Source organism: Megascapheus bottae, chromosome 36 (assembly GCF_031878675.1).
Source record: "Megascapheus bottae isolate mThoBot1 chromosome 36, mThoBot2.hap1, whole genome shotgun sequence".
Classification (NCBI taxonomy): domain Eukaryota; kingdom Metazoa; phylum Chordata; class Mammalia; order Rodentia; family Geomyidae; genus Megascapheus; species Megascapheus bottae.
Window position 1 is genome coordinate 7285480 of NC_143544.1, and position 27271 is coordinate 7312750.

At 47.9% G+C, this 27271-nt stretch overlaps 3 protein-coding genes across 7 annotated transcripts; 1 reads left to right on the forward strand and 2 right to left on the reverse strand.

The window, feature by feature from the left end:
* The first annotated feature begins 214 nt into the window (after positions 1–214).
* Positions 215–20315, forward strand: Luc7l (LUC7 like). Of its 4 annotated transcripts, none has more exons than XM_090324785.1 (10): positions 215–394; positions 2281–2375; positions 4305–4403; positions 9745–9855; positions 11313–11456; positions 12410–12586; positions 14896–14984; positions 18300–18329; positions 19239–19412; positions 19968–20315. In XM_090324785.1, exons 1-10 carry the CDS (start codon positions 334–336, stop codon positions 20107–20109), a joined length of 1122 nt encoding a protein of 373 aa, XP_090180911.1. In that variant the 5' UTR covers positions 215–333; the 3' UTR covers positions 20110–20315. The 4 variants fall into 4 exon arrangements, with proteins under 4 accessions (XP_090180911.1, XP_090180913.1, XP_090180912.1 ...); XM_090324787.1 differs by having other exon boundaries at positions 216–394; positions 19239–19449; positions 19968–20056; XM_090324786.1 differs by lacking the exon at positions 215–394 and adding an exon at positions 1209–1279.
* Hbq1 (hemoglobin subunit theta 1) lies at positions 12284–24122 on the reverse strand. Of its 2 annotated transcripts, none has more exons than XR_016533645.1 (3): positions 23700–23789; positions 14865–14905; positions 12284–12607 (listed from the first exon to the last, which is right to left on the reverse strand). XR_016533645.1 is itself a non-coding variant. In XM_090324790.1 (3 exons), the coding sequence occupies exons 1-3, from the start codon at positions 24090–24092 to the stop codon at positions 23473–23475; spliced, it is 429 nt and encodes a 142-aa protein (XP_090180916.1). In that variant the 5' UTR covers positions 24093–24122; the 3' UTR covers positions 23422–23472. The 2 variants fall into 2 exon arrangements, 1 of the variants encoding a protein (XP_090180916.1); XM_090324790.1 differs by lacking the exons at positions 12284–12607; positions 14865–14905 and adding exons at positions 23422–23601; positions 23998–24122 and having other exon boundaries at positions 23700–23904.
* Positions 24123–25561: 1439 nt separating this feature from the next.
* Hba1 (hemoglobin subunit alpha 1) lies at positions 25562–26526 on the reverse strand. Its single transcript, XM_090324667.1, has 3 exons — positions 26389–26526; positions 25930–26134; positions 25562–25778 (listed from the first exon to the last, which is right to left on the reverse strand). Exons 1-3 carry the CDS (start codon positions 26481–26483, stop codon positions 25650–25652), a joined length of 429 nt encoding a protein of 142 aa, XP_090180793.1. The 5' UTR covers positions 26484–26526; the 3' UTR covers positions 25562–25649.
* Between the last annotated feature and the right edge of the window lie 745 nt (positions 26527–27271).

A 27271-nucleotide genomic window follows, 5' to 3' on the forward strand; every position in this document is an offset into this window, starting at 1 on the left:
TCCCCAGATGATTTAAAAAAAAAGTCAAGACAGGAAAAAAACTCGAGTCAGGGTAAATGAAGCTTACGATTTCGAGCTTAGCAGGAAAAAGTTGGAGGGCTGGGGTTTTTAGTTGACCCTGGGGCAACTTGTTAAGAGCTCGCGGCCTGCCAGAGGCCTGCCCCAAAACTACATTTCCCGGCAGGCGCTGCGCCGCACACGCACTTCCTCCCGGCACCCTCCGCGGCGGAAAAGCCGAGCGGGCTCCCTGCCGACGCCGCCAGGCTCACGTCGTCGCTGCCGCCGCCGTCGCCCGTCTGAGAGAAGCTGTTGTGGCCGTTCTCGCTGGCCACCATGTCCGCCCAGGCGCAGATGAGAGCCCTGCTTGACCAGCTCATGGGCACGGCGCGGGACGGTGAGTGTGGGCGGCCGGCCAGGCGTGGGGCTGAGGGCGGGCGTGAGACCAGGCCGCCGGGCGGCCTGAGGCGGGGGCCGCGGCCGAGTGCGCCTGCGCCGGCCCCGCCGTCCTCCCGCTCCCGCCGCCCTCCGGCGCCGAGCCTTTGTGTGAGCGAGTTGGCCTTCCGGGCCGCCGCGGCCCGCGGGCCCTGGCGGGCTCCTTCCCCGGAGTCCAAGCCATCAGGGTGGCTCCTGCGACTTCCGCCCGGGCGCGCCGCGGCGGCTCCACGCCCCTCCGCGGAAGAGGAGTCGGCCCGGGCTCCGGGTCGCCCGCTCGCGGCGGGTGGCGTCCTCGGGGAAGAAGCTGCGCCCGCGGGAGCCGCTGGGCCTGGACGTCCTGGGCGCGCTCGTTCCCCTGCTGGGGAGCCGCTGGTTGGCCCTCCCGAGCGAGGGTTCCCGCCGAGTGTTTATCTTTCCAGCCCCCGGCCCCCAGCCATGCAGGACAACCTCTGTTTAGCCAGCACTTGGCAGTGGTTAGGTAGGTTTTACCGTAGGGAGGAACGCAAGATCGTGATGGCTTCTCAGGAGAAAGCCATCGCATCCTTGGAAAACTTTATACCTGCTGTGGTTTGTGTTTTCTTTTCTACTGAAGTAATGAAGTTGTAATTTCACACTGGCACATTCGCAGGGCTGTGCAGATTCCTTTGCACTTTATTTCATAGGTGAATAAGTGCTTTTAGCTTTCTTTGTATATGAGTTGCTTTTGAATTGCTTCCCATATTTTTATTTCATACAAACTGAACAATTGTGGCCCCTCTATTTTATTTATAAAGGTTCAGTGTATCTTTGCCTGCCTACATCAATCTGCAAGGGAGTTGCAGAAAAGCCTCATGTTCATCGAGCCGTGAGTCACAACCAATTTCTAAGCTGTTATAACAAAAAAGTGTTTGCTTTTTTTTCACAAGTAACTTTAAAAGTGTAGTTTAGAAAGAAAAAAGAAACATTTTCAATAAAAAAAAAGACACTACATTAATCCTGGATGCTTGCAAGTCCTGAAATATATTTCCCCTTGACTATTACACAGCTCTGTGCCCTATACACAGATTAGCTTTAAAATTTGTCACATACCACTTTGCCTTTACTTTTATGTATCATTCCCCCTGACTTCCTTACTGCAGGTGTGGGCAAGAAAACTTTTCCTTTAAAACTTTTCAACAGCGGGCATAAAATTCTGCAGCTGAGTTCTTGAAGAATGCAGATGGGTACAGTATGTGTTGGAGCTCACAGTGTGTATTGACTAACCTAGTTCTTTCTTGCTTTTTTTTTATTGTTTTGTTAAAAGTGACTCTCAGGTGCCAACTTTTTTAAGGGAGGGGTTGAAAGGGCAAAAGGAAAAATGGATTATTTAACAGTCAGTGATAGAATTTTAAGGCTTTTTCCCTTTTGTAGATTTGAGGAAGACATTGCCTGTGCAATTTTTTTTAATAACAGAAATATTTGATTACTAAGTATCTTTTGTTGGTGGAAATTACCAGTTATAAGTCATATGTGGTGATTCATAGCACTGTGATTACATGGGTTTTGGTATATCTCCCCACATGTGTACTTTGGCTAGTGGCCTTTTGGTGCTCAACCTTTTACTTCGACTCGACTTGTTTGGCACAGTGTGGAGTCAGATCTCATTAAATGTGATTCTTCTTGATAAACTTATTCTTTTTTTTTTTTTTTTTTAAAGTCTGTGTTCCACTGCAGTTGTAAGTTATCTTTAGATCAGCTTTACAGTATATGATGGGGAGAACAAAGAAGTGATAGTCTACAAATCATCCGGGTGAATTTTTGTACCAGACAATCTAATCTGGTTAACATTATAATACTGTCTTATTTAAAACCATAAATGAATTTCAGGAGACGAAACCAGACAGAGGGTCAAGTTTACAGATGACCGCGTCTGCAAGAGTCACCTTCTGGACTGCTGCCCTCATGACATACTGGCTGGGACGGTAAGTATGTTTGGGGACATCTTGGGGCACTCAGTGTGTAGAATGGTAGGTGCATTTCAGTGGCCCTCGTAGGATTCTTGAAGTGGGTATTGTGTGTGATAGTGAAAGTGTTTCTAATTGAACTCAATTCTTCAGAAGTTTCCTGTTACTCTTCGAATTAAAGATTCTGTTTGATAGAATTTTATACAATGAAACTTTTTTTTCCCACTTATAAAGCTTTGTCCATAAAGCTATCAAGTTGGTAGGCATTTATAGTGAGATCTTCAGAATTAAGTAGTGCCGGTATCCTGATATAGTGAAATGTGTACTTAGGTCAGCCTTTGTAGATTTGAGTGGTTTGTTTAATTTCAGGTGATTGTATTCTAGACTTTTCATCTAGCCCAGCACTTGGCCTCTTTTTTTCTTTTCATTTCCTTTCACTTCTTCCCCATATCCATTCTCCTTTCTTTTTCTCTTCCCTCTGTCGTCTGTCCCTTCTCTATCAATGAGCTCAATTTTATTTTTTGGGAGGGGGTCAGTCATGGGGCTTGAACTCTGGGCCTGGGCTCTGTCCCTGAGCTCTTTGCCTCAAGGCTAGCACTCTGTCACTTGAGCCACAACACCTCTTCCCCCCTCCCTCCCGCCAACTTCAAATCTGGACTTGGTTACATATCACTGCAATACCAGCAGTAGGGTGGTAGAGGCAGAAGGAAGGATCAAGAGTTCAAGGCTAGGGGCCAGGAGCATAACCTAGTTGTAGAGTGCTTGCCTTAGCATGCACAAAGCCCTGGGTTCGAATTCTCAGTACCACATACACAGAAAAAGCCCAAAGTGGCACTGTGGCTCAAGTGCTAGAGTTCTAGCCTTGAGCAAAATGTGTCCATGGACAGTGCCCAGGACCTGAGTTTAAGCCTCAGGACTGGCACAAAAAAAAGGGGGGGGGGCCGGGAGTTTGGCCTAGTGGTTAAAGTGCTTGCCTAGCATGCATGAAGACCCGGGTTCGATTCCTCGGTACCACATACATAGAAAAAAGCCGGAAGTGGTGCTGAGGCTCAAGTGGTAGAGCTCTAGCCTTGAGAAAGTCCAAGGACAGTGCTCAGGCCCTGAGCTCAAGCCCAGGACTGGCAAAAAAAAAAAAAAAAAAAAAAAAAAATCAGTTCTACTACAGGCTGTGTGACCAAGTCTCAAAAAATGAAATGTGGAGAGAAAAAGATAGTAGTAAATTGTTCAAGAGCTTGGACTGTGTGGCTTAGGGACAGGGCCCGTGCCATTAGTTCAATCCCCCAAAACTGGCGGTGGCAGGGAAGGGGGTGTAAATAAATTATTCTTCAGGCCAGGAGTTTGGCCTAGTGTAGAATGCTTGCCTAGCACACATAAAGACCTGGATTCCATTTCTCAGTACCACATACGTAGAAAGAAGTGGATGTGGTGCTGTGACTTAAGTGGTGGAATGCTAGCCTTGAGAAAATCCAATGCTCAAGCCCTGAGGATTGCCCCAGGATTGGCAAAAATAAACAAATGAATGAATGAGTTGCTCTTCATGTACACACAATACTACTTCAAAGTGATCTTACTGGTTGTCATTTTTAGTTATAGAGCCTTCTATTTCTCAAATCGGTCAGTGGAGTGGTCCAATTACTGTCCGGTGTTATTCATCAGGTAAAGAGATACTTGAAGCATTTATTGGGCTATAAACTAGCCACCTGTTCTACTTTAGTTCCTTTAATATACAAAGAGCTATACCCAAAGTAACGTGTTAACGTTGTGTATTGTGATTGCCAAAACCTTTTTTTTCCGTATATAAACCAGACTGGAACTTACATGGTTCTGCCATTGCCTCATGAGTGGTAGTGTATGTTCTATTCCTGGATTGTTTCAGAGTTTTTAGTAAAAAATAAATGGATGAAGTTCATATGTAAACTTTTTGGTTTTTTTTTTTTTTCCCCACAGCGTATGGATTTAGGAGAATGTACCAAAATCCATGATTTGGCCCTCCGTGCTGATTATGAGATTGCAAGTAAAGAAAGAGACCTGTTTTTTGAATTGGATGTAAGTTATATTTGGTGTAGATTTATACTTATTGTAAAGATCCTGAATTATCAAGAATAAGATGTTTATAAATTATAAAGCAAAATTATAAAAATAGAAATTTGTAATCTAATCACTCAAGATGCGTACTAGACTGTGACTAATGACATCTTTAATCTGTGTCAGTCAACATTACTACCCTGAATTTGATTTTTTTGTTTGTTTGTTTGCATGTGTATGTATGTGGTTGTTTTTTTTTTTTTTTTTTTTGTTAGTCTTGGGCTTGAGGCACTGTCCTTGGTTTTTCTCAAGGCTAGAGCTCTACCACTTGAGCCTCAGCACCACTTCCGGCTTTTTTCTATGTATGTGATATGGAGGAATCGAACCCAGGTCTTTGTGCAAGCTAGAGCAACACTTCTGGCTTTTTTCCCCCTATGTAGGTGGTACTGAGGAATCGAAGTAGAGTATTCATACATGCTAGACAAGCACTTTTACCACCAGGCCAAACTCCCAGCCCTAATGTTTTATTTTTTTGTTGGTCGTAGGGATTGAATTCAGCTTGGGCGCTATCCCTGAGCTCTTCAGCTCAAGGCTAGTGCTCTACCACTTGAGCCACAACATCACTTCAAGAGTCTCACAGACTTTTTGTGTCTGGGCTGGCTTTGAACCACTATCCTCAGATCTCAGCCTCCTGAGTAGGATTACAGGTGTGAGCCACCAGCATCTAGCTTTTTTTTTTCTCTTTTAAACGAATGACATTGTGGCATATACTGATAATGCCAATGTGAGGGCTGGGAGTGTGGCCTAGTGGTAGAATGCCTGCTTAGCATGCATGAAGCTCTGGGTTCAGTGCCTTAGTACTACATTCACAAAAGAAGCTGGAAGTGATGCTTTGGCTCAAGGGTAGAGCGCTAGTCTTGAAAAAGCCCAAGTACAGTTCCCAGGTCTTAAGTTCAAGCCCCAAGACTGGCAAAAAGAACAAAAGAGACATAAAAACCTATGACTCTATACACATAATGTTTTATTTCATAAATTAATGTTTCTATGATATACAAACCTTTAGCCTAATTTTGATTAATTTCTAAATACTAAGTCCCAGTGATTGTAAATAGAGATTCCCTCCTGGAACACTTGTTTGTTAAACTTGTCATTTAAAATATGATGTAAAAATCAATGTTAATAAATTCTTTAATAATTTAAAAAAAAAGAACAAAAGAAAAAGCCAGAAGTGGTGATATGGCTCAAGTAGTGGAATTCTACCTTGAGGAAAACTCATGAACAGTTCCTAGGTCTTCTGAGTTCAAGCCCCAAAACTAGCAAAAAAAAATCAGTCTGAACTACATAGTGAGTACCTGATCACCTCTTCATCTTTCCAGGAAGTATTGTCATCTGTGGCAGATGGTATCTTTAGTGATCTCTGAACACAGTGTAGTATCTATTAAAATATTTGTGCTGGGAGGCTAGGAAATTGGCTTAGTGTAGAGTGCTTAGCTAGCTCACATGAAGCCCTGGGTTTGATTCCTCGGTACCACATACTCAGAAAATGCTAGAAGTGGCTCAAGTGGCAGAGCGTTAGCATTGGTGGCTTTGACCACGATCCTCAGATCTCAGCATGAGGCATAAGCCACCAGCATTTTTTTTTTTTTTTTTTTGCCAGCCCTGGGGCTTGTACTCAGAGCCTGGGCACTGTCCCTGAGCTGCTTTTGCTCAAGGCTAGCACTCTACACTTGAGCCACACTGCCAATTTTGGCTTTTTCTGTGTATGTGGTACTGAGAAATTGAACCCAGAGATTTGTGCAAGGATTTTACCACTATGCCAAACTCCTTCCCCCCGCCACCTTTTAAATTATTTTTTCTTTATGTGGTACCAAGGAATTAAACCCAGGGCCTCATTCTTAGCCCCTGTGAGATGCTTTATTTCTGCCTGGCCAGATTGTCAAGTGTGCTTTTATTTGGTGAACACAAGTCCGTGACAAGCTCCTAACTTTCTAATGTCCCTGTAGTCTTTTGGCTTGCCATCTTTTTTGTTTTGTTTTGTTTCGCTTTGCTTTTGACTGTAGTAGGGTTTGAACTTGTTGGCCATCGTGTTTCTCCCACCACTTGATACCCCTATTGCCAGTCTTAGGCCTTAAACTTGGGGCCTGAGCACTGTCTTTGAGCTTCTTTTTTTTTTTTTTTTTTTTTTTTTTGCCAGTCCTGGGCTTGAGCTCAGGGCCTGAGCACTGTCCTTGGACTTTTTCAAGGCTAGAGCTCTACCACTTTCTATATATGTGGTACCAAGGAATGGAACTCGGGTCTTCATGCATGCTAGGCAAGCACTTTAACCACTAGGCCAAACTCCTGACCCCATGTCTCTGAGCTTCTTTGTGCTCAAGGCTCTCTACCACTTGAGCCATAGCACCTCTTTGGTCTTTTTCTGAGTAGTTTATTGAAAAGAAGAAGTCTATGGACTTTCCTGTCTAGGCTAGGTCAGAACTGCCATTGTTTTTCAGATAAGGTTGATTTCACATGGTTGTGGATGTGGCTCAGGTCATAGTGTCAGCCAAGCCTCAGATGAGGTGTTTGAATCCTAGTCTCAGGCAAAAAAAGATTGATTTCGGCTGGGAGTTTGGCCTAGTGGTAGAGTGCTTGTCTAGCATGCACAGAGGCCCGGGTTCGATTCCTCAGTACCACATACATAGGGGGAAAAAAAAGCCAGAAGTGGTGCTGAGGCTCAAGTGGTAGAGCTCTAGCCTTGAGAAAATCCAAGGACAGTGCTCAGACCCTGAGCTCAAGCCCAGGACTGGAAAAAAAAAAAAATTGATTTTACATGCTTACACATGGCCAGCTGCCCAGACTGATTTTCTTAGCTGCCTAACTACAAATGTGTACAACTATGTTTATATTTTTCGTTTTGTCTCATAGCTAAGATTATACCCTCTGGTGTGCCTTCTGACAGCTAACTCAATATGGTGTATACTTTAGGAGAAAGGACACAGACCATCATTCCTTAGTCATTGTGCCATTTTTTTCTCTTCCCTAACTTTATTTATTTATTTGTGGGGCATGGGGCATGAAATCAGAGGCGAGGTCCCTGAGCTCAAGGCTACTTGAGCCTGTTTTCCAGAGGTTAATTGGAGATAAGTTTCTGGTTCTTTTGTACCTGGGATGGCTTTGATCCTTGATCCTCAGATCTCATCCTCTTGAATAGTTAGGATTACAGGCGTGAGCCACCACACCAGGCAAATTTCTTTATTTTTATGTTTGTACTGGGGCTTGACCTTTGGGCTTTATGCTCAGCTTTTTTTTTTTTTTTTTTTTTTTTTTTTTTTTTTTTTTTGCCAGTCCTGGGCTTTTGCTCAGGGCCTGAGCACTGTCCTATATATGTGGTACTGAGGAATTGAACCTGGGTCTTCGTGCAGGCAAGGCAAGCATTCTACCACTAGGCCAAACTCCCAGCCTATACTCAGCTTTTTAAAGACTTTAATGGCTGTCCACTCTACCACTTGAGCTACAGCTCCACTTGCAGCTGTTTGCTAGGAAAAAACCTAAAGACCCCCTCCTGGATATTTCTTTTCTTTTTTGGTATGTGTGTGTTGGGGGTGGGTCATGGGGCTTGAACTCTGGGTCTGAGTCCTGTCCATTAACTCTTCAGCTCAAGGCTACCACCCTACCCCTGGGCCTGGGCATTGTTCCTGAGCTCTTTAACTCGAGGCTATTGCCCTACCCCTTGAGCCACAGTCTCCCTTTTCTAGTGATTAATTTGAGGTAAGAATCTCATGGACTTTAGTTCCCGGGCTAGCTGGCTTTGAACCGTGCCCCTCGAATCTCAGCCTCCTGAGTAGCTAGGATTACAGGCTTGAGCCACTGTAACCTGCTCTCCTGGATTTTTCAATGCAAGGTGGCTCTACACTTCAATTTTCAGAACATAGCTTCCTGTATAATTAGGTTTATAGGCCCAAGCCATCAGCACATGGACTATTTTATTATTTTTGAGATGAAAAAGGCTATAAGGAAATAATATTTCTGTGGCTTACAGACATTACTGAATGTACTTCCCACAGCTCTTGAGATCCTGTGAATGCTGACCCTTGTTCAACCTTTTCTATTACACCCAGAGACCTGAGTTCTGACCAAGAGTCTGACCTTGATGTTTCTTGGTAAGGTTATTGAGGGTGGAAGTCTTCTTTTTTTTTTGGCCAGTCGTGGGGCTTGAACTCAAGGGCCTGAGCACTATCCTTGGGTTTTTCTCAAGGTTAGAGTCCTACTACTTGTGCCACGGTAGCAATTCCAGCTTTTTCTATGTATGTGATATCAAGGAATTGAACCCTACTCTGTGCATGCTAAGCAAGCACTCTACCACTAGGCCAAACTCCCCGCCCCAAGGATGGAAATCTTTTTTTTTTTTTTTTTTACACTAGTTATGGGGCTTGAACTCAGGGCCTGAGCTCTGTCCTTGTGCTTTCCCAAGACTGGTGCTCTACCACTTGAGCCACAGCACCACTTCTGGCTTTTTCTCTGTGTGTGGTACTGAGGAACCGAACTCAGGGCTTCGTGCATGCTAAGCAAGTTCTAAGCCCCTGGAGGTCTTTTTTTTTTTTTTTTTTTGCCAGTCCTGGTCTTGAGCTCAGAGTCTGAGCACGTCCTTGGGCTTTCCTCAAGGCTAGCATTCTACCCTGAGCCTCAGCACCGCTTCTGGCTTTTTCTATGTATGTGGTACCAAGGAATCGAACCAGGGTCTTTGTGCATGCTAGGCAAGCACTCTACCACTAGGCCAAACTCTCCGCCGCCTGGAAGTCTTTTTGAAATTGATTTATTTTTGAGCCAGGCATTGGTGCCTCATGCCGACAATTCTAATTATTCAGGAGATTGAGATCTGAGGGTTTCAGTTTAAAGCCATCCTGGGCAGGAAAGTCCATGAGACTCTTATCTCCAATTAACCAGCAAAGATGCCAGAAATGGAACTGTGGCTCAAGTCTTAGAGCACTAGCCTTGACTTTACAAGTTCAGAGACAGAAGTGGTACTGTGATTGAAAGTAGTAGTGTTAGCCAGGCCCCTGAGATCAAGATCCATGACTTAGGGGAAGTAATATAACACTAGACACCAAGGCTCATGCCTGTAACTCTTAACTACTCAGGATGCTGCGGTCTGAGAAATAGGGATCAAAGCTAGCCTGGGCAGGAAAGTCTGTGAGATTCATTTCCAATTAACCACTAGAAAATTGGAAGTGGTACTGTGGCTCAAAGTGGTAGAGCGCTAGTCTTGAGTTGAAGAGCTCAGGGACAGAGCCCAGATCCAGAGTTCAAACCCCATTGCAACAACAAAAAGATCCTAATACTGTATACATTGTTAGTAATAGCTCTCTTTTTTTCCCCGAGCTAGGCAATGGATCATTTGGAGTCCTTTATTGCAGAGTGTGATAGGAGGACTGAGCTTGCCAAGAAACGACTGGCGGAAACACAGGAGGAGATCAGTGCAGAAGTTTCTGCAAAGGTATGTCCAGTAACTTTGGTGTATAACTACTTAAAGGCAGGCACGATGGTGCAGTATTTGAAGGCAAAAACAGAAAGATGGGGAGCTCAAGGCCAGCTTGCAGTGAGTTAAGGACTGGGAGTGTCACCCAGTGGTGGAGAAGTTGCTTACTGTGCTCAGGACCATATTGGGCTGCCAGGTGGGTCACCACCAGCATTCATAGGGTGATTCTGGGTATATGAGGCTCTCTTCTTTGGATAGTCCTGTGAGGACAGAATTCTGCCTCAAGCAGGATTCAGATCTCAGCCCCTAGGAGTTTATGCTTATCTGCATGTGTGCTTGTGGCTTGAACTCTGTACCTGGGTGCTGTCCCTGAACTCTTCAGCTCAAGGATACTACCCTACCCCTGGGCCTGAGCATTCTCCCTGAGCTCTGCAGCTCGAGGATACCATCCTACCTCTTGACCCACAGCACCACTTTCCATTTTTTAGTGATTAATTGAAGAGTCTCAGATTCTTTAGTGCCCAGACTGGCTTTGAACCTTGATCCTTACACCTCAGCCTCCTGAGTAGCTAGGACTACAGGTGTGAGCAATCCTGCCAGCTTTTTTTTTTCTCCCCTCTAGTCCTGGGGCTTGAACTCAGGGCACTGTTTGCTCAAGAATAACACTCTACCACTTGTGCCACAGCACCACTTCTGGCCTTTTCTGTTTATGTGGTACTGAGGAATTGGAGCCAGGACTTCATACATGTAAGCACTCTACCGCTAAGCTACATTCCCAGCCTTGTCATTTTTAATATCTATTTCTTCTACATTCTTTTTTTTTTTTTTTTTTTTGCCAGTCCTGGGACTCGAACTCAGGGCGTGGGCACTGTCCTTGGGCCTTCTCAAGACTAAAGCTCTACCACTTGAGCCATAGCACCATTCCTGGCTTTTTTCTTTTCTTTTGTCTTTTCTTTTTTGGTACTGGGGATTGAACCCAGGACATTGCACTTGTTAGGCAAGTGCTTTGCCACTGAGCTACATCCCAGCCCTGACTTCTATGTATGTGGTACCAAGGAATCAAACCAGTAGAGTGCTTGTGTAGCAGGCATGAACCCCTGGGTTCAATTCTTCAGTACCATATCCACTGAAAAAGCCAGTGCCTTGAGCAAAAGAAGCTCAGGGACAGTGCTCAGGCTGAGTTCAAATTCCAGGAGTGGCAAAAAAAAGAAAAGCCAAACCTTGGTTTCTGGGTCTGGGAATGTGGCATAGTGGTGGAGTACTTGCTTAGCATGCATGAATCCTTGGGTTTGATTCCTCAGAACCACATAAACAGAAGAGGAGGAAGTGGTGCTATAGCTCAAGTAGTAGAATGCCAGCCTGGAGTAAAAGAAGCTCAAGGACAGTGCCCAGGCCCTAAGTTCAAGCCCTAGGACTGCCCCCCAAAAAACAAAAAATTTAGTTTCTGCTTGCTTGAATATCTCTCTTCCCCTCAGGCAGAAAAAGTACATGAATTGAATGAAGAAATAGGAAAACTCCTGGCTAAAGCTGAACAGCTAGGAGCTGAAGGAAATGTGGACGAATCCCAGAAGATTCTTATGGAAGTTGAAAAAGTTCGTGCAAAGAAAAAAGAAGCTGAGGTTGGTGGAAAAGTATCTTGGGGAAGATAAATGTTAAATGGCTTGGTATGGTGACTCTTGTTAGTGATCTCAGCACTCATTAAGGAGGCTGAAGAAGAACAGTAAAAAGGTGGGGTATTTGAGGCCAGATTGGGCTCTGAATAAAATTATAACAGTTAAGAGTTTGCTGACCACAAGAGTAAGATAGAGATTTCTAACTATATCCCTACTCAACCTCTGATATTATCAACATCTCCCATAGAGTAGTAGACCTGTAGTGACACATCATTATCATTTAAAAGCCTATTTAGGTTGTGCTTTACTCTTGATGTATATTCTACAGGTCTGGAAAGTATACAGTAACCCATATCCATCACTGTAGTAATTTGCAGAGTAGTTTCACTGCCTCTGAAATCCCTTCTTTCCCACATATTGATTTCATGAAGGTAAATGTATCAGAGATGGGGATATGAGGGTGTGAGTGACTTTGGATTGGGAGTGGTCTCTAGATAGGATGGGATAGATGGGATGAAATAGGACCCTCAGAACTGTTCTAACCATAGTTTCCCAGTAGTTTTTTTGTTTTTATTTTGTTTTGTGGTCATGGGGCTTGAACTTGGCCTGGGCACTGTCCCTGAGCTCTTTAGCTCAAGGCTACTGGCCTACCCTTGAGCCAAGCCCTACTTCCAGTTTTCTAGAAGTTAATTGGAGATAAAGAGTCTCAGGTCCTTTTGTGCCAGGGCTGGCTTTGAACCTTGATCCTCAGATCTCAGCCCCCTAAGTAGTTAGGGTTACAGGCATGAGCCACCGCCTAGTAGTGTTTTTAGAATTAAAGTTGGCAATGAACATCAGGCACAAACATCCGGCTTTTTAATACTTTTTGATAACTTCTGTTGTCCAATTATTTCCATTTTAGATGTTGAGCCACTATAATGGATTCCAAATATCTCACTTTCATCTCTCTTTTTCTCCAGGAAGAATATAGAAATTCTATGCCTGCATCCAGTTTTCAACAGCAAAAACTCCGTGTCTGTGAAGTCTGTTCAGCCTACCTTGGTCTTCATGACAATGACCGCCGTCTAGCAGACCATTTTGGGGGCAAGTTACATTTGGGATTCATTCAGATCCGAGAGAAGCTTGATCAGTTGAGGGTATGTGAATATATTCTGTTTCTGGAGAAGCATAAAGGAAGAGCTGTATGTTCTGGTGCTGGTGGCTCACACCTATAATCCTAGCTACTCAGGAGGCTGAGATCTGAGCATCATAGTTTGGAACCAGCCTGGGTTGGAAAGTCCCCAAGATTCTTTTCTTTTCCCTCCCTCCCTTCCTCCTTCTCTCCTCTCCTCTCCTCTCTATCCCTCCCTCTCTCCCTCCCTCCCTCCCTTCCCCTCTCTCCCCCCCTCCTTTCCTCCTTCATTCTCTCTCTCCCTCACCCCCTCACTCCCTCCCTTCTTTCCTCCCTCTCTTCCTGTCTATCTTTCCCTGGGCTTGAACTTAGGGTTTAGACACTATTTCTGAGCTTCTTTTGCTCAAAGCTATAACTCTACCACTTGAGACAGAGCTCCACTTCTAGCTCTTTTGCTTTATGGAGTACTGAGGAATCAAACACAGGGCTTTACATGCTTGGTGCTCTACCACTAAGCCACATTCCTAGCATCTCAGATATGCTCTATCTCTAGTTAACCTCCAAAAAGATGGAAGTGGAGCTGTTCTATAAGTGGTAGAGTGCTGGCTTTAAGCACAAAAAAGCTTGGTCCCTGAGTTAAAGCTACAGGACTGCCCTGTCCCTGAGCTATTCATAGCTCAAGGCTAGCACTCTACTCCTTGAGCCACAGTGCCACTTCCAAAAAAAATATTATGGACATAGTTAGATATCTTTAATTTGGAAAGTTATGATGTTCTTATTCATTGTAAGAATTTGAGATTTATAGTAAAATACTCAAATTTTATTAGTGGTGTGCTCAAGAAGAATGGGAAATCTTATAATTCTAGGAAACCTTGGGGCCGGGGGTTTGGCTTAGCAATAGAGTGCTTGCTTAGCCTGCATGAAGACCCAGATTCAATTCCTTGGTACCGCATACATAGTAAGAGCCAGAAGTGCTGCTGTGGCTCAAGCAGTAGAGCTCTAGCCTTGAGAAAGCCCAAGGGCAGTGCTGAGGCCCTAAGTTCAAGCCCCAGGATTGGAAAAAACAAAAAAGCTTGAAGGTTTATTTAGTTTGCATCCCTTTGCAGAAGAAAATAGTGGAATTTAGGACTAGGATGAGAGAGTTCTTTGCATACATCTGTTATTAGCTAGAAAAGCAATTACTTATTTTGGTGCTTTTGAGCATTCTCCGAAAGTCTTGGAAGTGGTACAGTGGCTCAAATAGTATAGTGCTAGCATTGAGCTAAAGAGCTCAACGACAGCACCCAGGCCCAAAGTTCAACAAGAATAAAAGAAGTCTTCCACCCCACTCCCGCCCCTTTCTCAAGTGGTTTTTTCCAAATTAGTCTCTAACTTTAAAATACCAAGTATAGGTGGCAAAGAAGGGAGGTTGAACATATTTCTGATATTTCATGCTTCCAATTAAGAGATCCTTCCCTGCATACTAGACAATAGTGTATAGGCAGCTGTCCTTCCCTCCTCTTTGCACTTGAGATGTGTTTAAAAAAAAAAAAAATAGATGAGGCTGGGAATTCGGCCTAATGGTCAGAGTGCTTGCCCAGCATGCATGACAGTGCCCAGGCCCTGATTTCAAGTCCCAGGACTGGCAAAAAAAAAAGTCAGTTGTGGTGTGTGTCATGGTTACTCCTAAAATTCTTAGCTACTCAGAAGTTAGTTTGAAGCCAGCCAGACAGGAAAAATCCATGAGACCCTTGTTTCCAGATAACCAGCAAAAATCTGGAAGTAAGAGTTCTGGCTGAAGTAGTGGAGTGCTAACCTACAGCCAAGGATAGATCATAGACCCTAAGTTCAAGCCCCAGTACCAATCCCCCAAAAGTCTCTCTTGCTCCCCATCCCCCCCCCATCATGGGGTTTGAACTCACGACTTAGGTGCTGTCCTTAAGCTTTGCCAAGGACAAAGCTTTGCCCAAGGCCAGCACTCTACCACTTTCAGCGAGAACATCACTTCTACTTTTCTAGTAGTTACTTGGAATAGGAGTTTCACAGAGGGCTGGGAATGTGTCTTAGGGGCAGAGTGCTTGCCTAGCATGCATGAAGCTCTGGATTAGATTCCCCAGTACTGTATAAACAGAAAAAACCTGAAGTGACACTGTGGTTCCAGTGGTAGAGTCCTAGCCTTGAGCAAAAGAAGCTCAGGGACATTGCCCAGGCCCTGAGGTCAAGCCCAAGAGTCTCATAGACTTTCCTGCCCTGACTGACTATGAACCCATAGCCTCCTGAGTAGCTAGGATTACAGGCATAAACCACCATTGCCCAGCTCTTACCTTTTTATTTTCTCATTTTCCATTTGTTTAGAAAACTGTTGCTGAAAAGCAAGAAAAAAGAAATCAGGATCGCTTGAGGAGAAGAGAAGAGAGAGAACGAGAGGAACGCCTGAGCAGGAGGTGAGCACAGATGGACCAGAAGACCTCTTGTTGCTAGAAGTACTCCCAAGAATGTCTTCAGTCCAGTGAATGGCATGCGTTAGCCTGAGAGGTTCCACTTCCCCATGGGCAAATGAGGAAGCTGATTTTCTGGCAGCCAAGCTGAGCTCAGGGCCTGAGCATTGTCCTTGGGTTTTCTCAAAACTAGAGTTCCACCACTTGAGCCTCCTCAGCACCACTTCTGGCTTTTCTCTATGTATGTGGTACCAAGGAATCAAACCCTGGTCTTCGTGCATGCTAGGCAAGCACTCTACCACTAGGTCAAACTCCTGGCCCGCTGCTGCCTTTTTAAAATATTTATCTTTTGTCATCCTGAGGCTTGAACTCAAGGCCTGGGCATAGTCCTTGAGACTTCTTAAGACTAGCACTCTACCACTAGGTCACACTCCCGGCCTTATTTCATTTTATTTATGTTTTTATTCGTCTGTTTATTTTTTGTCAGTCATGGGATTTGATCTCAGGGTCTGGACACTGTCCCTGAGTTCTTTGCTCAAGGATAGTGCTTTATCACTTTGAACCACAAAGCCACTTTTGATTTTCTAGTGGTAAAAATGGAGATTCTCATGGAGGGGCTGGGAGTGTCCCCTAGTGGTAGAAGGGTGGTCTAACATTACCAAAGCCCTGGGTGTGATTCCTATGTACCACATACACAGAAAAGGCCAGAAATGATGCAGTGGCTCAAGTGGTTAAGTGCTAGCCTCAACAAAGCTCAAGAACAACATCTAGTCCCTGAGTTTAAACACCAGGACTGGCAAAAAAAAAAAAAAAAAACCCAAAACAAAAAAACTTTCCTCCCAAGACTGGGTTTAAACCATGATCTTCAGATCTGAGCCTCCTAGGTCCCGGCCTCTCCATATTCAATTTTTGTTGCCTGAGAGGCACCCAGGTACAGATTTTGGAGGTTCAGAAATGTGTGCTTTCCTAGAGAGATTCCTCTCAGTGCATAATTCAGAAAGGATATTTGTCATGCCTCGTATTTTCTCTCATTTTAGTTATAGTAGACTCTGTTACAGTTTTAAATATTGTTTAAAAAAAGAAAGAAAACAAGGACCCGGGAGTTTGGCATAGTGGTAGAGTTTTTGCCTAGCACGCACGAAGACCCAGGTTTGATTCCTCGGTACCATATACATAGAAAAAGCTGGAAAGGGTGCTATTGCTAGTGGTAGAGCACTAGCCTTGAGAAAACCCTAGGACAGCACTTAGGCCCTGAACAGGACGGGCCAAAAAACAGAAAAGAGCCGGGTGCTGTGGCTTACACCTGTAAGCCTAGTTGCTCAGGAGGCTGAGACCTAAGGACCGAAATTTGAAGCCATCCAGCTAGACAGTTCATAAGACTTTGGGGGGGGGGGGCGAGGGAGGCGGTCATGGAACTTGAACTTTGGGCCTGGGCACTGTCCCTGAGCTCTTCATATCAAGGTTAGTACTCTACCACTTGAGCCACAGTCCTTCTGGTTTTCTGGTGGTTAGCTGGAGATAAGAGTCTCATGGACTTTTGTGTCTTGTCTGGCTTTGAACTGTAATCCTCAGATCTCAGACTCCTCAGTAGCTAGGATCACGGGCATTAAGCCAGGGCTCCCAGCTCCATGAGATTTTCATCTCCAGTGTACCACCAGAAAACCACAAGTGGTTCTATGACTCAACATGGTACAGCCCTATCCTTGAGTGTAAAAGCTCAGATACAGTGCCCAGGCCCATGACTGACGAGAATAAAAAAGCAATTTGCTGATACTTTTGCATAGAGGTGACTGCTGCTGTGTTTGAGCCTGTTTGTGGAGTCACTGTTTAATTTTTTGTTTTATTTTTTAAGTTCAGGACTCATTAGCTGACATTATGTTTATTGGTTGGGATTCTGTCAACTGAGCCATGCCTCCAGCATCTGAAGTTTATATCTTCAGGCATGAGAGATCATGTGATAACTGTATGGTGGACTGTCACATGGGACCTTTTTTTTTTTTTTTTTTTTTTTTTTTTTTGGCCAGTCCTGGGCTTGAGCTCAGGGCCTGAGCCCTGTCCTTGGACTTTCTCAAGACTAGCACTCTACCACTTGAGCCTCAGCACCATTTCCGGCTTCTGTCTATGTATGTGGTACCAAGGAATCGAACCCGGGTCTTCGTGCATGCTAGGCAAGCACTTTAATCACTAGGCCAAACTCCCGGCCCCCCTTTTTTTTTTTTTTTTTTTGTGGGTCATGGGGCTTGAACTTGGCCTGGGTGCTGTCCTTGAGCTCTTCAGCTCAAAGCTTCTGCCCTGTGCCCTGGGCCTGAGCACTGTCCCTGAGCACTACTCTTGACCAAGCCCCACTTTCTGTTTTCTAGAGGTAACTGGAGATGAGACTCTGAGGTCCTTTTGTGCCTGGGCTAGCTTTGAACTTTGATCCTCAGATCTCAGCCTGCAGAGTAGATAGGATTACAGGCGTGAGCCACCACCGGCTAAGAGTTTTTTTTTGTTTTTGCCAGTCCTTGGTCTTGAATTCAGAGCCTGAGCACTGTTTTGGTCTTTCCTCAAGGCTAGCACTCTACTTGCTTGAGCTACAGCACCACTTCCAGCTTTTTCTATGCATGTGGCATATATGGAGGAATTGAACGTCGGGCTTCATGTATGCCAGGCAGGCACTCTAGCACTCCTGACCCCACATGAGACTTTTTTGGTGATGTGCATGTTTGGTTGTATAATAGGGGAAAAAAGCCCATTTCACTTTTTTTTTTTCTTTTTTTGCCAGTCCTGGGCTTGAGCTCAAGGCCTGAGCACTGTCTTTGGACTTTCTCAAGGCTAGAGCTCTACCACTTGAGCCTCAACACTACTTCAGACTTTTTTCTATGTATGTGGTACTGAAAAATCGAACCTGGGTCTTCATGCATGCTAGACAAGCACTCTACCACTAGGCCAAACTCCTGGCCCCAATTTCACTTTTATATAGCAGTATGCCTGTTTCTGGAACACTGGTGACTGTAGACTTGTAACTGGTTTTGGGTATTATAAAGACATGTCCCATACTCACATAGCAGCTGTGGCTGTGTTTAGTGGTGGGGTATTGATCTCTTCCCTGATTGCTCAAGTGCCAGTGAGTGAGTGAGTGAGTCAGTCAGCCAGCCAGCCAGCCATTGAGCCAGCCAATAGGAGGTAAGGCCTTTATCCCATGAGCACTGGCATTTCCTCGAATATATTTGAATCCAGAGTGCATTATATCTCCTCCACCTTATGTTTAGGGCCCCTTCTTAAGTTGGCAGTCAATTAAAATGCTTTAGGGATGTCATTCATCTTTTTTTCCCTTTTTAGGTCTGGCTCAAGAACCAGAGAGCGCAGGAGGTAGGTTTCTAGATCCGTTACAGCATTTAGTTGACTGTCTTTTTTGTTGTTGGTGGTGGTGGTTGTGGGACTTGAACTCTGGGCCTGGGTGCTGTCCCTGAGCTCTTCAACTCAAGGCTACCACCCTACCCCTGGAGCCACAGCCCCACTTCCTATCTTTTTAGTGATTAATTGAAGTTAAGGGTCTCATGTTTGTTACTGCCTGGGCTGGTTTTGAACCTCAATCATCAGATCTTGGCCTCCTGAGTATCTGGGATTACAGGCGTGAGCCACCATATCAGGCCTTGAATGTCTTTTTTCTGAAAGTACTATTTTGGTTTGGGGTTTGGGTTTTTTGTGTGTTTTGTTTTGTTTTGTTAGTTCTGGGACTTGACCTCAGGGCCTTGGGCACTGTCCCTGAACTTCTTCTTGTTTAAGGCTAGCACTCTACCACTTAAGCTACAGCCCCAGTTCTGACTTTTTCCTTTATGTGGTGTTGAGATATCCATCCCAGGGGTTCATACATGCAAGGCAAGCACTCTACCACTAAGCCACATTCCCAGCCTGCAATATTTTTCTTAATATTTAATGTTTACTACCTTAACATTTTATCTGGACTGACTTGGGAAGGATACACTGGTTGGGGCTTAGCACAACAGGAAAGATCCCCAGGCTCCAACTCCTTATGAAAGGGAAGTCTTCAAAGGCCTGCAGCCTGACTAGAAGTGCCTGATTCCTGCTTTCAGAAAACACCATTCAGAGGAACTGTTAGATTAATTCATGGGACTATTACAAACTTGGTGTAAATTTGTAACAGGGAAGGGAATAAATACTAGTGATGCTGTGAATAGAAATTGCTCCAAAAGGGACATGAAGGTTAGCTTAGTAGTGTTTGTCTCTAATGGCTCCAGCACCTTCTGATTTTCCCAGGTCACGCTCCCGGGATAGGGAGCGACGTCGGAGACGGTCACGATCTACCTCTAGAGAACGGCGGAAGTCTTCCCGGTCTCGGTCTCGGGACAGGCACCGACGCCATCGCAGCCGTTCCCAGAGCCACAGCCGGGGACACCGCCGGGCTTCCAGGGACATGAGTGCAAAATACAAGTAACTACTCTGACTCCTTCAGTAGCTGCAGCCAGGAGTGAGCTCCTTCTCTTTGTGTTCCCAGGGTCTTCTGAGGATATCAGTGGGTCCTTTGGCCACATCTAATAGGGACAGACTGAGTTTGTGGGGACCCTTTCCAGGCAACTGTGGGATCCAGGGTTTGAAACAGAAGGAAGTTGTGGAACAGCTGGTGCATGTCCCTCTGGGTGGTGGTGTTCTGGACAAGGATTCTCTTGGCTCACAGATCATCTAATCCAAGGCTTTGTGTTCTGACTAGGCTCTGTTGTTCATTTTGGCCTCTTTCTCCCATTGTAGTTTTATCTAGTATTCTATGTTCTACATTCATAATTTTGTTGCATTCTCCTTTTCTCTTTTTCTTATTAAAGATCTTTGTAAATGTCATTTTTCTCTGGCTGCCTAACATTCCATGTGGTAGGTGGGATAACCCCTAGGCTCTGATGGTGGCATGACCTTTTCTAGCCTAGTGTTGGTTCCTGTGCAGCCAACCAATAGGGGACAGCAGCCTCCTCTTAGCCTCTGGTTCCCCTTTCCCAGGTTCTCCAGGGAGCGCACATCGAGGGAGAAGTCCTGGGAATGCGGACGGAGTGAGCGAGGGTACTCTGACTGGAGGCTGGAGAGCTCCAATGGGAAGACTACTTCTCAGAAGTCAGAGGAGAAGGAGGCTGGCGAGATCTGAACCCTAGCCCTGGAGCTGTAAATAGTCTGACAGAACATTCAACACAGCCCAAAATTTTACTCTATATTTGCTGAATACAGTTCATCTTTTGTAGTTTAAAATGTCTATTGTTTGGCGCTAGCTATGACTTCAAATTGTGCAGAGCTGCTCCTTTGTTTGGGGTTATATTGTATAGGAATAAATAGACCTAATGGGCTGCCTCCTGACAGTTGCGCTAGGATCTATCTTCTACATGAAACACTTCTTAGAGCCTGTTTGCTGTCACCTCAGAGAACCTGATAGCCATCATGTCAGAAGGCAGTATGCCAGGGCACTCCCACACATCCTTAACTTAGCCAGGTATGTTTGGCTTTTAGTGTCCCACTTGGCTCACAGCCTATGTCTCAGCTGTTTATCTTCTTAGTATAGACCACAGGGTTGAGTGAGGTAGCTGCACTGCACCCATTTCCTTTGGAAGAAGAGGAGGCCAAAGAAAGGCTTGTGAACAATGTCCTCCAGACAGCCAGTAGGTCTTGGTGAGAGGAGGTGAAGCTTTGGGTCAGACGTCCTGGGGCATTATAAGATTGTATGGCTGTAAGACTACTCAGCTCCTGCTGCTGCTCATATGGGACTCATCCCCTTCTAGGAAGGATGACTGACTTACAGAGTGGCCCTTGTATGTGAAGGGTAAGTCCTTATAGAGCACAGATAAAGAGGACAAAAGCAGCTGTGCTTACAAGTCCCTGACCCAGCTGTGAAACTTGGCATGTGATGAGCAAGGCAAACCTTCACCTGTGGCAACATCTAGAACCTGTTAAGAAAGGTCAGGGTTGCCAGGGCTATAGAAAGCCTTCGTGCCTCTGACTCCTGGAAAGAGGTATTTTGTAGAGCTAGGCAGTAGTGGTGGCTTATACTAATCTCAAAAGGCTGAGATTTGAGGGTGCTGTTTGAAGCCAGCCAGGGCAGGAAAGTGCACGAGACTCTTCATCTCCAGTAATCAGAAAGCCAAAGTAAAGTTGTGATTCAAGTGGTAAAGTACCAGTCTTGAGTGAAAAAGCCTAGCAAAAACAAGAGTCCCCCCACAAGCCAGCGTGGTGACTCACCCCAATAATCCTAACTACTCTGAAGGCTGAGATCTGAGGATCAAGGTTTAGAGCCAACTGGGGCATAAAAGGATCTGAGTCTCCAGTTAACCTCTAGAAAATGGGAAGTAGGGCTTGGCTCAGCGGTAGGGTGGCCACCCTGAGCTGAAGAGCTCAGGGACAGTGCCTAGGCCAAGTTCAAGCCTTATGACCCACAAAAAAAAAAAAGAGAGAGAGAGAGAGACCCTGAGTTTAAACCCCTAGTACTTGCAGCAGAAAAGGGAAAATCTTGCTATAATTCAACATGTTTTCTTTTTAGTTTCCCATGTTGCTCTGGGTGGCCAGGATACCTGAGGCCAAGCAGGCCTCACGACTCAAACTGCCCTACATTTGGGACTGCAAACATGCCAACATATCCAGCTGTATTATTTTTCACTTAGCATTAGAAACCTCTAAAGAGACAGTAACCAATGCCACCTGTAATCCTAGCTACTCAGGAGGCTGAGATCTGAGGATCTCGGTTCAAAACCAGCCTGGACACTAAGGACTGTGAGATTCTTACCTCCACTTAACCACCAGAAAACCAGAGGTGGCACTGGCTCAAGAGCTAGGGCAGTTGCCTTGAGCTGAAGAGCTCGGGGACAATGCCCAGGCCCAGAGTTCCAGTCCCATGACCTGCCAAGAGACAGTAACCAATAATGCAGGCTTATGAGGCATCCACCCAGCAACTAATGTGAAGTCCTGACATCTACAAGCTAGAGACCCAGGAGGGCGGGTAGTACAGTTGTAGCTTAAATGTGAAAGCCCAGATCAAGAGGACTCACTTTGAAGGCCCAAGAACCAGAAAACCCAGTGCAAAGCAGGTGAGTGTCTCAGCTCAGAAAAATTGTGTCTTTGTACCTTTCTTCCTTCTAGATAGGTGATGTCAGGATGTAAGCAGGGTTATCCTCACAGTCTGCTGATGGTGGGGTAAATCACCTTCTGTATCCCAGAGATAATTCTTTACTATCCACATGACTTCCCTTGGCTCAGTCATGCTGACATCTGGAATTAACCATCGCACACAAGGTTTTTCCTCTAGTGGCACTGCTCTCTGTATGTTGCTTTGAGGAGCATGCTTTGGTATTGGAAGTCAAATCCATTCTGTATGCTGGGCAAGAACTAGACCACATGAACCACTTCTGCCAACTCATTTCTATTTTGTTTTGCTCAAGTTGAGCCTTGGATTTATTTATTTTGCCAGCCCTGGTGGGGCTTAAACTCAGAGCCTGAGCACTGTCCTTGGGCTTTCTCAAGGCTAGAGCTCTACCACTTGAGCCACAACACCACTTCCGGCTTTTTCTGTGTATGCAACACCAGTGAATGGAACCCAAGATTTCATGTGTGCCGGGCAATCCCCCTACTGCTAGGCCACAGTCCTGGCCCCATAGAGCCTTGGATTTATAATCCTTTTACTTCCCCTCCCAAGCAGCTGGCATTATAGGTTTTTACTTAGGTAAAATACCCTGAAATGTGCCTACCAGGACCTGGAAGGCTGCACAGGCACGCCATAGTATGTTTTGCGGGGTATGGTGTGCATGTGTTATATGTGCCTGTACTTCAGTTCACATGACGGTTTACCGTGTCCATAGGGATTTGAAGGAATAATAGATGTATTGGACAGTCTCTGGTCCTGGGATACAGTGAAAGCCTCAGTACAGTAGTGATAGTAGTGATTGTCTCAGTTTTCTATAATGAGCATGGTTGGTTGTATTCAGAAAAATAAAAGAAGCAATACTTCCCTTAGCTGGAGATTTGAGGTGCCAGTCCTGATCTATCTCCTTGTTCTTGGATGCCTATACCTCCTGTGTCATCCATGTGCAAATACAGCCAGCACGGGGAAGGGGCAGCATTCCTGATTGCTTCACGTGCTGCTGTACGTGCACACACAAACACGCACACACCCCAGAACCCACAGCCCTACACATCTGTCCTGGAGGGGTGAGGGTGATAACCCATCCCATGTAACCAGGCCCAGAGAACTGGGTAAAGTCCCACCAAGGAGCAGCTCCCATCCCAGATGTCTATCTGGTCACCTGGGCAAGGCCAGTCATGGCTAACCCCAGCCCCGTCCCAAGAAGACAAGGCCTGGGCCTTGTGATCTGAAACCCAGAATTTTCCGCTGGATGCCTGGTCCTAGCCATGAAAGGTCTGAAGCATTGGTGCCTTCCCCGGGGCGTGCTCCAGGACACGAGTAGGCAGGGTGCTGCACCGGGAAATTTTACTCATCTCGGGTGGGCACCCCACCCTGTGCGCCCGCTGCTCAGCCATACGTGGAGACCAATACGGATGCCACATGGTCAAGAAACTTATCTAGCGAGGCCTGCATGGCAGGGCTGAAGTCTCCGGGGTAGTTCCTGGCGAGGGTCACCAGCAGGCAGTGTCCCAGGAGCTGAGGGGAGAGGACATCCCCGCCTTGGCTTGTGTCCCGCTGTCCCAGGGGGATTCCGTCCCCAGGCCACAGTGGGTCCAGCACGGCCCCAGGCTCACCTGGAAGCTGGCAGGGTTCACACGCAGCTTGTGCGCGTGCAGGTCGCTCAGGGCAGACAGCGCGCCCGGCAGGTTGTCCAGGTTATCGACGGCAAGCGTGAGTGCATCGCCTACCTTCTTGCCATGGGCCTTCACCTGCGCCGAGCCGCGGCTCAGGTCCCAGTGCTGGAAGTAGGTTTTGGTGAAGGGGAAAGCCAGGAAGGTCCTGTGGGAGGAAGGGAGGGTGAGTGCCTCGGCCCAGCCGGCTGGGTGGCCGGCCGACAGGGGAGCCTGAAGACATTTGCCGAGCCGTCCCCACCTCTCAAAAGCTTCTGCCACGTAGACACCGACGTTGTCCCCCAGCTTCTTCCACAGCGCGCACACCATCTCGCGGTCTGCTGCAGACAGAGCCATCCCTGCCGTCTGTGGGTGCCCGGCGGCTTGGCTGCCCCGGCATCGCTGCACGGAGAGGCCACCAGGGGGCGCTGCCCACCAGGCTCCGCCCTTCCCGGCGCCTCCCTCCCTATTCAGGGCTTCCAAGGAAGACGGTATCTAAAGTGGGTTTTGTCGTGAATGTCAGTGCAGCCGTGTCTTCTGCCTCCTGAACCGTAGAGGTATCCCAAGTCCATTCACTGCCTTATTGCTTAAAATGAAGATAACCCAGTTTCTTGTAGTGAGAGACATGGATAAACAGGACTGGCAAAATGACTCCAGTGGTAGAGTGCTCAGCAGGAGTTCAAATCAGGCTCTGAGTTCAATTAAGCTCGCTACCCTGGCGCATATCTTTGAGCAAAAAAAACCTCAGGGACAGTGCCCAGGCCCTGAGTTCAAATCCCAGGTTGGGTAAAAAAAATTTTTTTGGCGGCATGCCTTAGCAGTTCTCAGCTAGTTGTGAGGCCCTAAGTTCAAACCTCAGTACCAACAAAACATTAGGTGTATATATGTATAATAAAATATCTAAGCTGGGTGCAGTGGCTCACGCCTGTAATCCTAGCTACTGAGGAGGCTGAGATCTGAGATCTGAGGATCAAGGTTCACAGCCAGCTCGGGCACAAAAGGACCTGAGACTCTTATCTTCAATTAACTGCTAGAAAATGGGAAGTGGGGTTTGACTCAAAGGTAGGGTGGTAAGCTAGAGCTGAAGAGCTCAGGTATAACATCCAGGTCCAGCGGTAGGGCGGAAGCCTTGAGCTGAAGAGCTCAGGGACAGCGCCCAGGCCGAGATCAAGCCCCAATGACCCACCAACACAAAAATCTAATTTTTATTATAGATAATGTGTGTATATGTAAAGATATAAGGCTATACAAAAACCTCAGGATGCATTGTACTTACGGACTGATTTATTGAATAATAATAACCCTTTGTTCAGCTACTTAAAGATAACAGAAACATAATAAGGTTATCTGGAAAAGATGAATACAGTTTAGCCGGGTGCCAGTGGCTCACGCCCGTAACCCTAGCTACTCAGGAGGCTGGGCGGAAATGTTCCCATGAGACTCTTGAACCGCTCGAGAACTGGAAGAGGCGCACCCTGAACGGCAGCAGGGTTCCAAGAAGCCATTCTGGTTGTGGGTGGGCACTGCTTTTTATGTGAGTCCCTTTTTTTCCCCCGACCTCAGGAGCCGGCCGGCAGGGGAGCGGGGCCGGAGCCCTGGGAGCGCTGAGCCCGTTCTCAGCCTGGGGGGAGCTCGCTCGAGTGCGGGGGGCCCTGTCCTGAGGTGCCGAGGAGGGAAGGCTCCCGGGGAGACAGGCCCTGGGAGCAGCGGCGGAGGCTCGGCCGGCCCGCGGCCCGCCACTCACTCCCCTTCCCTCCAGGGATGGACGACCATGGCGGAGCCGCGCCCCCCCCCCCCGCCAGACACCGAGCCCACACACGACAGGCTGCCGCCCACTCAGACTTTATTCATAAGACCAAGAGGAGAGGTTGCGAGGAGGGGAGGGCGGGGCGGGGCGGGCCGCCGGGCTGGCGCTTAACGGTATTTGGAGGTCAGCACGGTGCCCACGTTGGTGAAGAACTTGTCCAGGGAGGCGTGGACGGCGGGGGTGAACTCATTCGGGTGGTGGTTGGCCAGGGTCACCAGCAGGCAGTGGTTCAGAAGCTGGGGCGAGGAGGGGGCGCGGTGGTGAGGGGGGACGCGGTGGTGAGGGATCCACGGCCCGGGCTGGCCCCGCCCCCAGCCCCGAGGCCCCGCCCCCGCCCCAGGCCCCGCCCCCAGCCCCGAGGCTCCGCCCCCAGGCCCCGGTACCCACTCTGAAGTTGACCGGGTCCACGCGCAGCTTGTGGGCGTGCACGTCGCTGAGATTGGACAGCGCGCCGGGCAGGTCGTCCAGGTGGTCCACGGCGTTGGTCAGCGCCTCGGCGACCTTCTTCCCGTGGGCCTTGACCTGCGCGGAGCCGTGGCTCAGATCGAAGTGAGGGAAGTAGGTCTTGGTGGTGGGGAAGCCCAGGAACATCCTGCCGAGAGAGGAGGGAGGCGCGGGGTGAGGGAGAGTCGAGTTGGCGGGGGTGGGGGTTGGGGTGGGGGGCAGAGCGCGGGGGGGGGGGCAGAGCCGGGATGAGGGGGCAGAGCCGGGATGGGGCGGCAGAGCGCGGCGGGGGGGGACAGAGCAGGGATGAGGGGGCAGAGCCGGGAGGGGCGGCAGAGCCGGGATCGGGGTGGGGGCGGCAGAGCCGGGATGGGAGGGGGGCGGCGGAGCCGGGGTCCTCACCTCTCCAGGGCCTCGGCGCCGTAGGCGGCCCCGTGGCCGCCAATCTTTGCCCAGGCAGCCTTGATGTGGGCCTTGTCAGCGGCAGACAGCACCATGATGGATCCTTTCTGAGTCTGGGTTAGAATCAGAAGTGTGCCGGGCCCTCGCGGCGCCAGGCTTTTATCCCTGGTTGCTGGGGAAACGCCCGCCGCCGCCGCCGCCCCTGATTGGCCGACTCCGGGCGCTGCCGGCCGGGTAGTGCCGGCAGGGGGCGCCTGCGCCCGGCTCGGGCCCCGCCCCGGCCCCACGCCCGCCCGGCTCGGCCCCGGCCCCGGCCCCACGCCCGCCCGGCTCGGCCCCTGCGCCCGCCCGGCTCGGCCCCGGCCCCGGCCCCACGCCCGCCCGGCTCGGCCCCGGCCCCGGCCCCACGCCCGCCCGGCTCGGCCACGGCCCCGGCCCCACGCCCGCCCGGCTCGGCCCCGGCCCCGGCCCCACGCCCGCCCGCCCCGGCCCCTGCGCCCGGGGCCCGTCCAATGCCCACCGGCTCCCTCTCCACCCAGAAAGGGACCTGGCATCGGGCTTTTCTCTAGAGCCAGCCGTCCTGGCTCCTGGCCTGAAGCCCACCCTGTAGAACCAGCCTGGACTTAGGCTTCGCAGCGCTGCGCCTGCATTAGCTGAGGTGAACCCGGCAAAGCACTCGAGGGCAGAAAGAAAAGTTTGGCTCGGTGGAACGGAGGTGTAGAAGGAAGAATGCCCTAAGGCCTGCGTGCCTTCAGCTCTGTCCCTGCAATCCTCATCACCTAGTGTGGGTAAGGATAGGAAGAATTACCAAGGCTCAACACTGCTGGAGCTGGGGAGGTGGGCGAGCACTCGAGACTCAACCTTTTTCATCCATGATGGTGGT